The sequence below is a fragment of the Vidua chalybeata genome, chromosome 19, assembly GCF_026979565.1.
Source record: "Vidua chalybeata isolate OUT-0048 chromosome 19, bVidCha1 merged haplotype, whole genome shotgun sequence".
NCBI classification, from domain to species: domain Eukaryota; kingdom Metazoa; phylum Chordata; class Aves; order Passeriformes; family Viduidae; genus Vidua; species Vidua chalybeata.
The window spans coordinates 10,396,296-10,412,115 of record NC_071548.1 but is presented as its reverse complement, the minus strand read 5'-3'; the positions used below and the strand labels follow the sequence as shown (position 1 = coordinate 10,412,115).

The 15,820-nt window shown below is 45.5% G+C and overlaps 1 protein-coding gene across 1 annotated transcript; it reads right to left on the bottom strand.

Moving 5' to 3' along the window:
* Positions 1–1,350: 1,350 nt before the first annotated feature.
* CRLF3 (cytokine receptor like factor 3) lies at positions 1,351–15,791 on the bottom strand. The gene is made up of 8 exons (XM_053960496.1): positions 15,631–15,791; positions 13,010–13,217; positions 11,132–11,219; positions 10,494–10,671; positions 9,163–9,385; positions 8,413–8,545; positions 5,275–5,387; positions 1,351–4,417 (listed from the first exon to the last, which is right to left on the bottom strand). The coding sequence occupies exons 1-8, from the start codon at positions 15,754–15,756 to the stop codon at positions 4,164–4,166; spliced, it is 1,323 nt and encodes a 440-aa protein (XP_053816471.1). The 5' UTR covers positions 15,757–15,791; the 3' UTR covers positions 1,351–4,163.
* Between the last annotated feature and the right edge of the window lie 29 nt (positions 15,792–15,820).

Here is a 15,820-nt window from a genome sequence, read left to right as displayed (position 1 = left end):
GAGATTGGATTGCTTGGCCAAGTAGTGACTGTGGAATGGCAGACACTGGCGACCTTTTCCCATGTTAGGATTCAGATCCTGAAATGCAGATTGTGCCAGCCAGGCCTTGCAAACTGGACCTCAGGCTGCTGTTGGGCATTGTGTTCTTGTCTCTAACATTGTCTGGGTTCTCCTAATCTGGCCTTCAGTGTGCTCACGGCAGGTTTTAATGATGTTTGGTACTTGGTGATCACAACAGGTTTGTGAACCCCAACCTGGAACCTAATATGATTTGAATATTTAATTCAGTGCATTAAATACTATATTCAAAAGTGTTAAATGAATTGTTAACCGTCAGTGTACATTGCTTGGAGTGTGTCTTGAATGTAACCCTTGAATTTTGAGGGGTTGGGGTAAAGATTCACTGCCTAGAATGAAGCAGTTGCCCATGATTTGAACTGTTCAGACTATTTAACTAATCAACAAAACTCCCAAACCATTCAATCCCCCAAACCAGAAATTTGGGGGAATACAGGAGGCTTTCTGTGAGGGCAATTTTGACAGTGTTGTTCCAAGTTAAATATTTCTTAATTCACAGAAGTCTGGTGCCATCATCAGCGAGTGGAGGCATTCCCTGTTACAAATCTGACTGTGGTTTCACATCCAAGAAAACAAAGGCTTTGGAGTAGGTAAGTCTTTCCCTGACTGACCTGCAGTTTTTAGGCTGTTCAATTTGAGAGTGAAACTGCAGCTCTGGAGGAGAAACACTTGGCATCTTGTCATGAAGAAAGCTCATGTGAATGGAGTATTTATGAGAGAAAGCTGCCAAGTCAGCAACTTCACTTACTGGTTTCACAAGCTGTTTTTCCTTTAAAAGAGACCAAAGAACTGGAACAGGCTCCAGGTAAAGCACAACTAAAGGAATGAAGTAAAGCTGTGTGCTAGTCCAACAGGGACTTTATTTGAAGGTGATTAAACACCTCTGCTGCTGGCCAAAAACTACAGATGTGTAAGTGTTGCACCACAAAATGCACCAGTAAGAGATGGGAACAGTAAAATGGAGATGAGACAAATCAGCTGGGATGGACTATTGAAGGAAGTAGTTCATAGACACTGTGACAAATTTTATTAAAAGAAGGGAAAAATATTTAAGAGATGTCAGTTAAAATTTGGACATAAAGGTAAGTGCACAGGTGGGAAACCTGGAAATAAATTGGTACTTCTGAGGAACAGAAGATTAAATGGGAAAAATAAATGGGGAAAAGTTCTTAAAGATGGCTACAATGCTTTAGAAAACATTTTCTTATCTTGTTAGAATGCTGTGGTGCTCAGCTTTATGCCTCAATAAATAATTTTCTAGACCATACACAGTTGAGGGATAAAAGTTTTATTTAAAAAATTTCAAATTTCTCTTGACACATAAGTCTTAGTTGAGGTAAGTTAATGTACTAGCTTAGGAAAACAACTTCCAGGATTGGGTTTCATAAGCCATTAACACTCTGTTGCTTGCAGGGCTCCAAGAGCTAGAGGTGCAAATTGTAAAGGAAGTGTCAAGTTTTCCATCCAGCTGACCTCTGCTGCGGAAGAACAGAATTTCCACCTTTTAGTTCAAGTCTCTTCCGCTTCTTTGCATCCTTTGTTCCTTTAGTGCTCTGGTCTCTTACCCTGAGACTTCACTCCTCCTCTGTTCACAAGGTGCAGCTCCAAGAGGTGGCTGAAAGTACCTCATTTGCAATTTGGACAGCGAGGCTTGTGCCAAGTTCAAATAAAAAACAAAACCACCACAAATAACAACAAAAGAAGCATTGGCAAACTGTCCTTGTTCAACACACAGCTAAAGCCTGAAGGCAGAAAAACTTCTCTTGGCCTCCCCAGCTCTCCAGGGCAGCAGTAGGGGCCTCTCATGGCCCTTCACAGTCATCTTCAGCTGCTTTTATGTATATTCTGAACAACCTGACACAGCATTGCCACCTCTGGAAGTACCTGAATTCAAGGTTTAAGCTTTATTTTCTAATAGGTAAGTAAATATCCTGCAGAATCTACAGTCTGACCAGCCCCTCCAAAAGCAGATGAAAAGGTACCTGACCCATTGGTACCTCAGAAGTGTGGATATTCACAATTTTAGTTTCCATATGGTAGAAGTACTAAGTTAGAACTAGAACCTGATACCTGAAGTGTGTAAGTAGAACTGCCAGCCCTACTACATGGAGCAAGATTTAAGTCAGCTGCTATCTGGAGTGCCTGCCTGACCCTCTGAGCAGGACTGACACTTTTATCTACAGAACCTTTTTGTAAAAGTACTGAAAACACTCTTCACAGGAGAATTGAAGTAACATTGAAAGCACAGGATATGCCAGTATTCTTTTTTTCCCTAACACTGAACTAGTGAAGCTTGAGAAGCTAAGAGTACTGCAGGCCTTTTGTGGCTAACAGTGGATGATCTGACCTGCAGCAGCTCAGTCTTCCTCACTTAATGTCTTCCAGCCAATTCCAACCTAACTCTGCCTTGTGCAGGTTCTTTGCACTTATCTAAATCCGCACACATTTTTTTCTCCTGTAAGTATAAATATCAACAAGCCATTCTCCTTGTCTGAAATTCTTGTAACCCTGCTACAGCTGCCTGGGCAAAAATTCAGGCAGGATGGCTGATCTTTTTGTACTGACAATGTGAGTATGGGTGATGTTAGTTAATTGTAAAATAAGCTTTTATGCTTTAAGCTTATTATGGTAGCATAGAGGGCTAATCTAGCACATTGCCACTGAAGGAAAGGCAGTATGATTGTCTAGGCTTTATAAAAATAGTGCTACTCTAACATGATAAAATATATTTAATTTTAATTGAACTTGAGGTAAGAAGCCTGTCAGTGAGTGTTACTTTCAAAATATTCCTTAAATCCAGTAGCATTGCAATATTTTGACCAGGAATAGGCTCTCTTTGAGACTGAGCCTATCCATCTTAGTTGCTCCTTAGAGGAAAAATGTGTAACTTTACATAACTTCTGAATTCCAAGTCATTTAATTAATTCACACTATTATTTATTCCATCCTACTCTATGGAGGAGACAGCTTAATTGCCACCATCTCTTCAATTATGACTGCCCCAGGTTAAATCTGTGCAGGCAGGGCCTGCCTGAAGCCCACCCAAAGCCCATCCCCCTTACTCCAGGTGGAGCTCCAGCAGCAGCTGCAGTCTGTCTGCAGTGCCTGGGCCATACACCTGCACTGACTGCCCAGTGTACCCAGGCAGAATTGGGGATTGCCAGGAATCCTGCACATCACAACAGCACTTGTGTTGTCAGACAGTAAGAGAAGGTTGTCTCTGAGTGTTAGGAGGGCTCTGAGGAATCACAGCTGCCAATCCACAGGGTGAGCTCAGGTACCAAATCACTGAGACTTGCTCTGACACAGGCTATGTGTGAATTGTGACCAGGGAAGACATTCAGAGAGGCTCAGGATCACATCCTGCTCTGGCTGTTGGTCTGCTTGAGGCAGCTGTGCATGGTCAACATAAGCATCACCATGCAGCTACTATAGAAAACATATTCCAAGTGACAACACAGAAAACAGCTCAAGTATGGAAATAAGGCACTTAAGTGAGACAGTAACAGGCTGGCTCCCTCTGAGCCCCAGGCTGGCTCAGACCTCCCTGCTGCAGAGGGATGAACAGTACCGTGCGCGGAGGAGGCGGCTGCCGCGGGCGGGCCCGCTGCCCACGCAGACTCCCAAGGCAGCATCGTGCACAAGGATGCATAGCAGGACCTCACTGCTCTAAATACTGTGCTCTGAGTGGTATAAATACAACTTTGGTCCATTACCACCCCTAAAACACTTATTTCACAGAGCAGCAGCTTTAAGCAAAGTTAATTCTACACAATGTGCGTACCCTGAGACGAGTACAATGAAATACTGACAAAAATCAAGTGTAGAGGAAAAAAAGGAAAGGTCTGATGGACTGCTTAAATTAATTTGCCTACACAAATGCTTGTTTCTAGTTTTTTCTGGAGTAACAAATCCCATGTTTCACAACTATTGTTTAAATGAATCCAGTATGAAGTACAATATAGTGGAGTTCAAGTACTATAAAGACAGGTTTTTTTTTTTACCAGATTGTTGTCAAACAGCTGGAAATTCAGCTTTTAACATTACACTTTACAGCAAGAACAAAAAAATCCCTTTACTCACTGCTAGAAGACCAAAACCTTCCAGCCTGGGTATGAAAATGAACATCCAAAATACAAAGAGCCACAGCACTGATCAAGTACCCAGTCAAAGACCACTTCTCTGTTGTTAGAGCTGATGGTTACTCGAAGCTTGAAGTTTCCTCCCTCGTTGCTGCAGGGTCCCAACTGCACAACTTCCATGTCAAATGTCACAGTCGAGCCAGAAGTAACAGCAGGCAACTGGTTTGTCATCTCTTTTCCATTTACAAATACTGCCCCTGAAACAGTCAGCAGATCTAACAATATTTCTCATTTTCTCTACATACTAACAGGCAAAACCACATCTCTCTATTTTTTGCAGGCAAATAGGGAAGTAACCCTGCTACATTTGTCTTGTCACAGGGAACAGGCTGCAGTAACTGCGAGCAGGAAGAGGAGATCTGTGATTGCACCAAGGATTTTTAACTGCATGAGAAGCACGTACATGAAAGTTGCTCATATGTAATGCAGGGATCTAAAAAGCCAGGGGCTGTGGGTTTTGCAAAGGAAAATTCCTGCCTGTATCAGGAACAGTGTGGCCAGCAGGATCAGGGAGGGCATCCTTCCCCTGTACTCAGCACTGGTGAGGCCACACCTCGAGTGCTGTGTCCAGTTCTGGCCCCTCAAATTTGGGAAGGACATTGAGATGCTCAAACACATCCAGAGGAGGCAACGAGGCTGGTGAGGGGCTTGGAACACAAGCCCTGTGAGGAACGGCTGAGGAAGCTGGGGGGGTTCAGCCTGGAGAAAAGGAGACTCAGGGGTGACCTTATCACTCTCTACAGCTCCCTGGAAGTTGGCTGTAGTCAGGTGGGGTCGGTCTCTTTCACCAGGCAGCAACTGACAGAACCAGAGGACACAGCCTTAAGCTGCATCAAGGGAAATTTAGGCTGGATATCAGGGGAAAGGTTTTTTACAGAAAGGGTGGTGAAGTTCTGGAATGGCTGCCCAGGGAGGTGGTGGAGTCACCATCCCTGGATGTGTTTAAAAAAAGACTGGATGTGGTACTGGGTGCCAGGGTTTAGTTGAGGTGTTGGGGCTGGGTTGGACTCGATGATCTTTAAGGTGATCTGTGAATTCTGTGGTTCAGACTCACCATTTGTGCTGATGCACACGGCCTTGTCCCGCTGCAGGGAGTCGTCGCCGTTCCGCTGCTCCACGCACACGCCCAGGCTGTCCCGGCGGTCTGGCTGTCCCACGGTCTCAATCCTAACAACCAAAATGTTAAGTCAAAACCTGAAGCTTTGAATCAAAACATACCATGAAATCCAGACAGTCACTCCAGACCCCTGTACTGTGCTCCAGGGCTCTCAACAAATTCATCCAAACTTTTGGGGAGATCCCTGGTGAATGACAAAATTCCTACCAGCTTTCCCAAGAGCTCCACAGAGCAATACTCTATTAATCTGCACAAAATGTGAAGCAAACCTTTGCTTCCTGCAAACTTCCAGTGCTATTTAATACAACTCTCCACTATCACAGCTTAGAAGTGACCTTTCAAAATGATTTCCAGTTGTCTGAAGCATACAATATGCTCAGATGGACCATCAGCTATATCACACTACTGGTCAGCATCATGTATTATGGCAAGACAGCTGTAGCTTCATCAGGGATTTAACAGACATGACTAAAATAGGTTTTTTGGACCCTGGCATATCCTGCTGTAATAGGATGAGGATGGGGTGTTGCTTTGGGGTTGTATTTGGTTTGGGTTTTTGTAATAAATCAGCCTGGTGCAAACCAAGCAATGCCTAGAAGAGCATTTACATGTCTGGCCTCTGCTCAGCTGTATTTAGAGTTTTAGTCTGGGGAAAGAATCTCTGAAGAAAACACAAACAAGTTGTGCAAATGACCAGGGACTCAGTTCCCTGTGGGCCCAAGCAGAGGAGTGAGGCTGCACAGTTTGTACAATGAAGAGCTGTTCTGGACTTGAGTCCTTTCTCATGTACTGCCACCTCTCAAAGGTGCTAAATCCTACTTTACAGAGAGCCTGAGTGACTCAGGAAATATAGATGGTCTTTTCTAGAAAGTAAAGCAGTTGTTATTTTCATTGCAGCTTGAGAGAACAGACTGATCTGTGGCTGTTGGCAAAGGAAAACTTCAGCGAAACTTTCAAGAAACAGCAATTAAAGGGGGCAGTGGACTGGCACACAATGGGTTAACTTTTTAGAGGCAAAGATAAAATTGGAACCATGTTTTACTTTTGCACTCTATTAGGCTTTTCAGTCCCCTGGGAATGCCACTAAGAGAGCAATAGCCTTGCACTGTAAGGCAAAGGGAAAACGATTACTTGAATCTCCAAGAAGCTTTTGCTTTGGAAGGGATCCACCATGTCTTCCCAAAGCAACCCTAAAGGAGATTTCAAATTCATTTTGGTGCACAACAAAGCCTTGTCTCTGCCACTGCAGCCCAGACACTGAACCTGGTGAACCCCCACCAGTTTCCATGTGCCTCAGAGCACAGAGAGGTCCATCCATGGGGCACCACAGGCGCTGCCTCGGCCTCAGCTGACAGCAGAGTTGTGCTGGGTTCCTGGCAAAGTGTGACCACCACAGGGCATCTGCTGGGTGAGCCCAAATCACTGTGTGCCTGGCCACAAGGACTGTGGCTCCCCACAGCAAACAAAGCTTTAGAGAGTTGAAGAGCAGGTCACTGTGGAGAGATGTTCCCTTCCCTAAGGGCCGCTCCCTGGAGGCTGCAAGGCAACAGGAGACTTGACCTAAAGCAGTGATGTTTTCCTACAGCTTGGCCAAATGCTTCACCTCTGGCACAACTGCCAGAGTTTATCTTTAAAACATAGATACAAAGCACTGTTTTTATCACTGCTCACTGCTTCACTGACACTGACAAGCTGCTCACACTTCACTGCTCACTGACAAGCGGTGCCTGGGTCCTGAACACAGAGAACACAGAGCTGCTGGAGAATAATAACTTGTGTTCCAACAGCTGGAGGAAGTCAAGCACCAAGTACTGCATCTCCCAGCCCAAGAAAATCTCTCACACTTCCAAACAAGAAGCTACTCTGGGACCTTGGAAGAGGAACAGAACAAATTTTTGGGGTTGTCTTCAATCTCAAGATTCGTGTCACGATAGTTCCTGTGGACATGTGCTTGTTCGAGCTCTGCCATCCTGAAACAATCTCCTCTTGGAGAGAAGTCCATAACCAAAATGTGAAGCAAAACATTTTCATATGCTACAAATAAAAAAATGATAAAAAGCACTGGACTGAGAGAGAATGAGAGAGAACCAAGGGAAACCTCAAGGTTCTGCCTTTAATTTCCCAGGCATTGCTGAGCCAAAAGAAGTTAAACCTAGCAACAGATTTCAAATGAAAGCTTTAGATCTTTTTATCCATCTCAAACAGAGCAACTGAATACATCCTCACACTACAACCATCTAAAGGTAACATAATCCATGATCAGGAAGGGATAAATGAAACACCATGGAATAAGTCATGAAGGTATCATGAAGAGCCCTTTTCAATTGCCTGTGGGGGCTGCCTGCTGTACAGCAAGTAGTTTTATTGAACCAGGGAAAAGATTAAACAAAGCTTCGGAGTCTCTGAGGTCTGTAATCACAACTGACATATCCACAAGGACATTCCTCATACCCTGTTAAACAGCATCATCTCAGGGATAGGATGACAGGCAGCAAAGCTGCCAAGGTTTTTAATCATGTTCTGTGTCAAATGGAAAGCTTGAAATTCACAAGATCCCTTCTCCACTCTGGATCTTCTAATGCCAGTTTCAAGCAGTAGTCTGACCAGCACTAATTATCTCACATGTTAAATGCATTGTTGCCCGACTGTCATCCCAACAGCACATCAGTGTTTTCATGTTCAAAGTCTTCAGAGACAGTGAATAGTCTGGGAAGGAAAGCACCCCTGACCCAGGGTTAAAAGGAACTAGAGGCAAAGCTCCACTGACTTCAGCCAGTAACAGCTGCTACAAAACATCAGGAAGTTCAACATTCCACAGATCTGCTCAGCATGAGCTGTATTTTACCATCCCTCAGGAGTTCACTTTTATAAAAGTGCAGGTCCTACAAAAACATCAGGTGTTTTCCTACAAAGCCAGGAAGCAGAACTAAAGGAAGGTCAGATGTCACACAGAGGCACTACCTTGACTGGAGCTGAGCTGATTTACAACTCAAACATGCCTCAGGTTTACACACGACTCAGATGTGACAGCTCACAGGGGATGCACCAGACACCAGCCACCCAAAAAGGACTTGCCTGAATGTTAATGTTTGCCCACAGAAATAAGTAGGAGCTTTGGAGTAGAGCACACCACACGACTGAGAATCATTCCGAAGTGCTATGTTTCTTCGGCTGCTCAAGCTGTAACCCTCCAGACCAGTTGTCCATTCTTCAAAGAAAACAAACAAAAAAGCAAGAAAATTGTGAACCTCAACGTGGTCTTGTCTGTGCAAAATCAAGCCAGTCCCAATGTCTACTCAGTCCACCTCATGTAGCTTAAGCTATGTTAAAAACAGGGTCTTGGTTTTGCCTTTTTCTTATGGAGAGATTTGTTTTTCAAATAAATTGCAACTACAAAAAGTATTTTCCAGCTCAGAGTTCACCAGGAGTTCACTCTTTGCTGCAATCCCTGCCAAGTCCTATTGTAAGAAAAGGAAAGCCTTCATTACCCACTGCGCTTAGAAATTGTAAGTGAAGGGAAAATTTAAGTTTTCCTCTCTCCAAGATAAGAGCTTATTATAAGCTGTAGGTCATCAAAAATCCTTATTGTTGTGGTGAGGGAGAAGAAAAAATAATGCTTTTCTTCTGGCTCACGTGCTTACCAAGGCTAAGGAATTAGTGAGCCACCTGTGAAAGGTTCACTGAGTGTCCCTCAGCCAAAGAAGCCAAGAATGCATTGCAGGACAGAGAGACAGCTCATCGCATGTCACACAGAGCCCCCACAGCCAGGGACACCCCATCACACAGCACAGCTCCATCCCCTCAGGAGCTGAGGCTGAGCAGTACCGTGGGGGACCAGCGTGGTGCGGCCGATCTGGGGCACGCTCCAGGGGCTCCACTCCTGCCGCCCGTCCCCGCGGGCGCACACCCGGAACTGGTAATCCACGTTGGGGTCGATGTGCAGCACCATGAACTCTGTCTCTGAGCCCACGTACACATCCTCAAAGGGGCTGGCAGCGCTCTTGCGGTACTGCAGCCGGTAGTCCTGGGGTACGAAATCTTCATCCACCTGCAGAAACATTCACTGTGTCAGAAAGGACCCCTCTGCTTCTCCTCTCCCCTCTGGAGGGGCACGTGTCAGGACAGCGCTGCAGGTGATCAGACTCACAAGGTATTTCAGAGCAGAAAATGTGCCTTGTAGAAAGTAACATCAGTGTCTGAACCAACACCAGCGTCTGAACCAACAGATGTATCAGAATTATTTTATTACAGTTAGAAAATATCTACAGAAGAAGAAACATTTAACAGAAGACTGTTCATTCTAGCAGAGATATAAAAAGATCCTTCAGCCAAAAGCTGAAAACAACTTTGCAGAAGAAATTCTGAGCCAGTTTTTAACAGCAAGGGAAAATTAATGTTGTCCTTCATAAACTGTTCCAGGGAATGATTTCCAGTTCTTTGGTATATCTGAGTCAAAAGATATTTACACACACACACACCCTCAAAAAAAACCCTCCATTATCCCCCAGGCACAACCAAATTCAGGTAACTCCTGTACAGCACAGAAAATCAGACCCCACCTGACAGCAGTGCCTATGGTTTAATAACCTGAGTCCACATCCTTTACAACTGAAGGGTGGCCAACAATGACTGGCTGTTGCTAGAACAACAAAGGTTTGTTTGATGCTGCCAAGGAGCATAGAGCTGTCCAACAACAACTAAACCACATCAGACCACAGCAGTAAACACCACTTTTCCACAGAGTAAAACCAGCAGTGGTTTTACTCAAAAATAGTTTTTGTGTGTTGAAGAGAAAGGCTACTGGACTTGCTAATATAATAATGTTTTCTTTTTCTACCCACTGCATCTCCCTAGGAACACAAATGTGTTTAGGGGTAAAAGCATAACAGAGCAGGTCCAGCCTCCTCCTGGGTCTGCTAAAGCAAGTGTCACTGCAGGCAGACACAAACCCCAGCACCAGCCACACACCATCACTGGACTACCTTGTCTTTAAATGACACCATTACCATAAAAACCTCTTCTCAAGTTTTTAACTCCACACTGGAGTGGACTAGTCCTTAGAAGGCAGTATAGAATTCAGAAAGAAAGTGGATTGTCTGGGCTTTTTTAGAAAAAACTCAAGTCTAAAGGAATTTCACAGAGGGTATTTTACCTACCTTACACCATCGGACTAAAATACCTCCAGGCTTTTCCACAAATTCCTCCAGCTGTACAGGTGGGCGGGATGCCACAGTTCCATGTCTGAATATTTGATTTTTCAATATAGTAAGGAGGCAGTCATCCAGCTGGGCAGATAAACAAGGCACGTCAACCAAGGAGGGCACTTCTGGTAAGCTGAGAAAGGAAAGTTTGCTGTAATGAGAGGGGCCAGCTTCTACAAATTCATATTTCATCCATACACTTGAACCTGTGCAGATTTGCAAAGAGAGAACAGCTGCAGAAATTGGCACATGCACTCCAAACTTAAAAGACTCAGAAAAGACTGTGTTTCAGCCCTAACCAGACTGTTTGTCAGCAAATACTCTGAAACACAGGCTGTTCTACAGGGAGTGGCTTCATCCTTCACAAATAAACAGCTTATATTTCCACAGAACATATGGAGGGTGAAAACCCCCTCCATTCTGTGAGTGTCAGCCCCAAAGAAAGTCTGTGAAACAAACAGGACAGCAGCACCTCAAATGATTTTTTTGAGGCAATGGAGCAGAAAGCTTTTGTTTCCAAAGAGAAAAGATCCCCTACAAAGAAGGGCACATGTGCCACTGCCTCAGACCACCTCAGAATGTTGGTGTCTTACCTATCTAGCTGAATATGTAAAGCTTTTTTTGTAAAGTTGCAAAGTTTCTCATTCTGTTGTCCCACATCTCCATCGACTGCACTCTCTCCTGCAACCAAACAGCAAAAGTATTCCTAGTGAGACAACATCCACAGAAGGCATTCTTTGCTTCAAAGAATAACCAGTTCTGACATGAACAACCAATTAAATGTGAAGCACTCTCAGCACTTTTGCTAGTCTTAGCTAGAAAATACAATTACAGGTAATATAAAGCCTATCTAGCAACTTTTGAAGCTCTCAAAGCTACCTGTAGACACACCCATAACAGATGCAATAATGTGCCTCAGGTCTCAGACAGGAGCAGAACTGGGGTCAGATGACAAAAAATCAGGATTATTAATCCCCTTCTCCACCAGCTTTAAATGAAGAAAAAAATCGAAGCACATTCACTGATCAGAAAATAAAAAAGCAGGCAGTTAAAAGCAAGGGATAATGTCAATTGTTGTTCTGTTTGCTAGAATCAACATGGTACTATTGTCACGATGATGGAAATAATCTAACCCATGCATTAACGTGTGGAGATAAATACAAGTATTTTCCTAAGCTTTCCATATTAAGTAGCATCCCACACTTCATCTTACAGAGACATATGCTCCAGGCTCCTGTCTGCTGACTTTAGGGTAATTTACAACTTCAGCAAGCTCAGTCCTTTTCCAAGTGGAGGATTACACACGTTACAAATCTCTGAAGGAAAGCACACGTCATAATTGGCAGCAGGAGATTTAATAACCACAGAGGCTTAACTCCTCTCTGCCCCAGCTGCAGCCTGTGCTCATCCTGCCCACAGCCCTGGGTGATGTTCCTGCTCAGAGCAACCGGGGGAATGGGAACTGCAGCGAGTCAGCTTCTCATCAGACCCCACAGAATTTCACCCAAAAACTTCTGCCACCACGCTGATTCAGTAACCTGAGAGTTAAAATAAAAACAAGGTGAATACCAGCTATCCCAGAGCTGTGGTGCTACAAAAAACCCCAACATATTAATCCTTAAACACGGTCACTGCTCCTGTGAGCAGGGGGCACTGAGCTCCCCAGCAGCACAAAGCTCAGGGCTGAGGAGGAATTGGGAGCTTTCCCACCCCTGGGACACAGCTCAATGTGCTTTAGCTCCCAGAACTGAGCTCATACTGAAAGAAAGTTAAAGTTGAGACATGAGAACAATGCAAGGAAACTGCCAACATGCTCATGGCTCAGACATGCTCCCAGTAGGTTCCCCAGCCTGGGGAAAACAGGCAAGAGTGACATTCCTTTCTGCCGAGGTATTTAGCATCAGCAGGGTATAGTCTGGCCCTTACAGAAATATTCTACATGTCCATTTTTGTCAGCCTCATCTCATTCTTTTTAGAGAAATTTTCCCCATACAGTGGCCATTTGATTCCTCATGTTCCCCACCAATAGCAAACATAATCATGCTCAGCAGGACAATGTGTTTATTTCAGCTGCTATTTCAGCAAGACAGACATAATTTACTTCACTAAAACAGACACTTTGCTATAGTGGTGCCCACAATGTATTTTATTTCAAAGTAGCTTGACATACTTTTCTGTCTAGCCTGGAGAGGTAGAGAATGTCTCTGCAGTGAAATATTTCTCAAATGGGTACTTTCTGCCCTCTAGGAGAGGCTACATTGACATATGTACACTCTAGGATTGGAGCAAAATGTTGAAATACAGATTTGTAGGAGATGATCATGATCAGCTCTTCACTACATCTACCCAATTCTTAACATTTAGTTTGAGATAACGAGCCAAACACACTGATAATAATGGGAATATTCCAGACTTTTGACAGACCCTCACTGGAAGACAGAGCTAAGACTCAGCAGCAGGTCCTGCCTCACCTTCCCGGAGCAGATCATCGGCCGTGCTGACTCCGTGCTCTATCAGCTTCTGGCACTCATCCAGGGGCTTGATGCTCTCTTGCTCTATGACATCCACTTCCTGCAGCAGGGACATCAGTCGCTCGTCCAGCAGCTTCTTCAGGGTCCCTTTCAAATCGCTAAAATGCTGCTCAAGCACATCTCTGGTCAATGTTGCACTATCTTTGATCTGAATTCAGGTAACAGGAAAGAAGAATTCAGGATAAAGGCAAAGGCCATGCACATCTTTTATTTTTCTGAAGCATCTCATCTACACTTGCTATAGAAAAGCTGCAAGTGGAGTCTGCTTTAAAAAAGGACCACTGGCAGTTAAGAAATTAGTGAAGTAATTTTTAGTACATGTACAGCAGGGAGGGAGGCAAAGAAACCAGCCTGGACGAGGGGAAGAGCATATTAACTAAGCAAAATATAACTTGGATTATAGGTGCTTCAATCAAGGAATTTTTCTTGTCAGAAAAATCCAAATGCTCTGTAGATCTCCTCCCTGCTGCCCCTCAAAAAAACCCCACTGCTGTAATCCTACATAAAAACCACTCTGCCATCCTCTGGTAATCCTCCTTGCAAACAAAAACCTATCAGACTTTTAGAAGACTATCTAGGAGCACTTTTCCAAGTGCTATCACTTCACTGGATTTTTTAAATCCTCATAAAACTGCTTTCTTTTCAATTTTGTTCAAACGGCTACCCTTGGGGACCGGACAGGGTGAACAGCAAGTCTGTGTTGATTCTGGAAGAACCTGACCACAGAAAGTTCTACAAGTGCTCATTCAAATTTCTGCAAACTTTCTGAATCTGGCTTTTAGGGAAGAAAACACACTTGAACATCCCTGAGCTAAAGATGCAAAGATCAGAAGTAAACATCTCCCTGTGAACAACTTTTCTAAGTCATGCACACGAGGAAATGCTGCAACACGCTGACGGCCTTACACGTAATTTCTAGATCTTTAGAAGCACAGACAACCAACACAGGAAGTTCTCTGGTTAGGTAAAATAAATTTCCTCTTCAACTAATATTCATGAAGCTCTGCAGCTGCCACACAGCTCTGTTTCCCTTTTCTTGCAAGTTCAATGCATGAGGAAAAAAAAAAGGAAGTATTTAGCTTTGTGAAGGGGTGGGGCAAAGGAAGACAGAACGCTCACTTGTCCAAGCATTTTACCTCCATTACAGGCAGACAGAAATTCAGCAGCTCAGCCACAGAATTAGATACTGCTCATCATGCAAAAGAGGAAATGCAAGTCCCTGAACACACAGAGCTCTGTGAAGTTTGCAGAAAATCACGTCCCATTGGTCCAAAGGAAAAGGATGCAGCGTGAGCCCTCCAGTCCTATCACATCAGCCAACCAGTCCTCAAATAATAAAGCTGCCACTATACAAACCCCAGCCTAGCACACTCAGCACTTTGGGAACACAGGGAACTCTTGGATGTGCACAAAACAGCAAGTGGTCCTGAAGATGGAAAGAGAGAAAACAGAAACATGCACACAGCAGGGGAATTGCCCCCAAGAGCAAAAGGAAAGGTGAGCTAACTACACCCTCACTGCCCTTGGAACTGCCAAGCAACACTTTGAGATGACAAGGTTTGGATGAAAGACAGCCATGAACAATTCATTTTTTTAAGCAGTCTGTGGTTTCAATGCTGCCTAATTAAATGTCCAGTGATCACCAGAGCATGCTCTGGGAGCAGGACACTCACCCAGCAGATTCACAGCAGGTTTCTGCACTAACGGGATCTGCCTCAGAAAAACTAACAGGTCACCACGGAAACACTCCCTGAGTTTGGCTTTGTTTGGGTTTTTATTTACCCCTCGCAGAGCTCAATCAAAGACAGCAAGGCATCGCTTCCATTCTGCAAACCTCCATAGGCTGAGAGGCTGCCTGAGCAGAGGAGCCAGCCCTGCACTGTGCCTCTCCCTGCCCACACCTGCCTATCTGCTCCTGCATCTCCCGGCGGGTGGGTCACAGTCCCAACGGGAGCTCTGCCCTGGCTCCAGACAAACCAGCTAACCGGGAATGCTGGCAGCCCTCCTGCCTGACCCACGAGTACGTGACCCAGGCACTGCGGTGCATGGGGACAGCAGCCTCCAGCACAGCATCCAAACCAGGGAGCAGCTTGCCCAGGCAGGTATCTGATGTAAAGATGGGTATAACACACCCTATTGAATCAGACTTAGCATCCCGGCTACTTTGGGAAACGTAGTCCTTTAAGATATTTATTCTTGCCTGAGAAAGCTCCCTATGGTCCCGGAAAATGAAGCTCAGCTCATTAAGAGACTTCGGCTCGCATCCCTTTCCTCCGACACATCGCACACCTGCCATTCCCACGCGCTCCATCTCCGGCACCCCCGAGGCCACACGCCGGTGCCAGGGCTCCCATCAGCCCCGGCCCGGCGGGGCTCCCCCTCCTCACCCTCCCCACACCTGAGCCCCATCCCGGCTCTCCCGGCGGACAGGAACCATGGACAAACACCGTGCCCCGGGAGAGGAGCGGCCAGGGCCCGCCGCCACCCCAGCGGGGTCCCTGCTGCCGGGCTCCCCGGGGCAACTCCGGAGAGCCCGGTCCCGTCCCGTCCCGCTTCCCCACCTGCTCCCGCGCCTGGTGCAGCCCCCGCAGCCGTTGCTGCAGCTCCCGCCGGTAGCTCCGCGCCGCCTCGATGCTCTCCCGAGCCTCCTGCAAGAGGAGCCGCACCTCGGCCTCGGCGGCCTCCATGGGCAGCCGCGGCGGCAGCGAGGCGGCGGCGGCGGCGGCGGGCGGGGCGGGGCGGGGCGGGCGG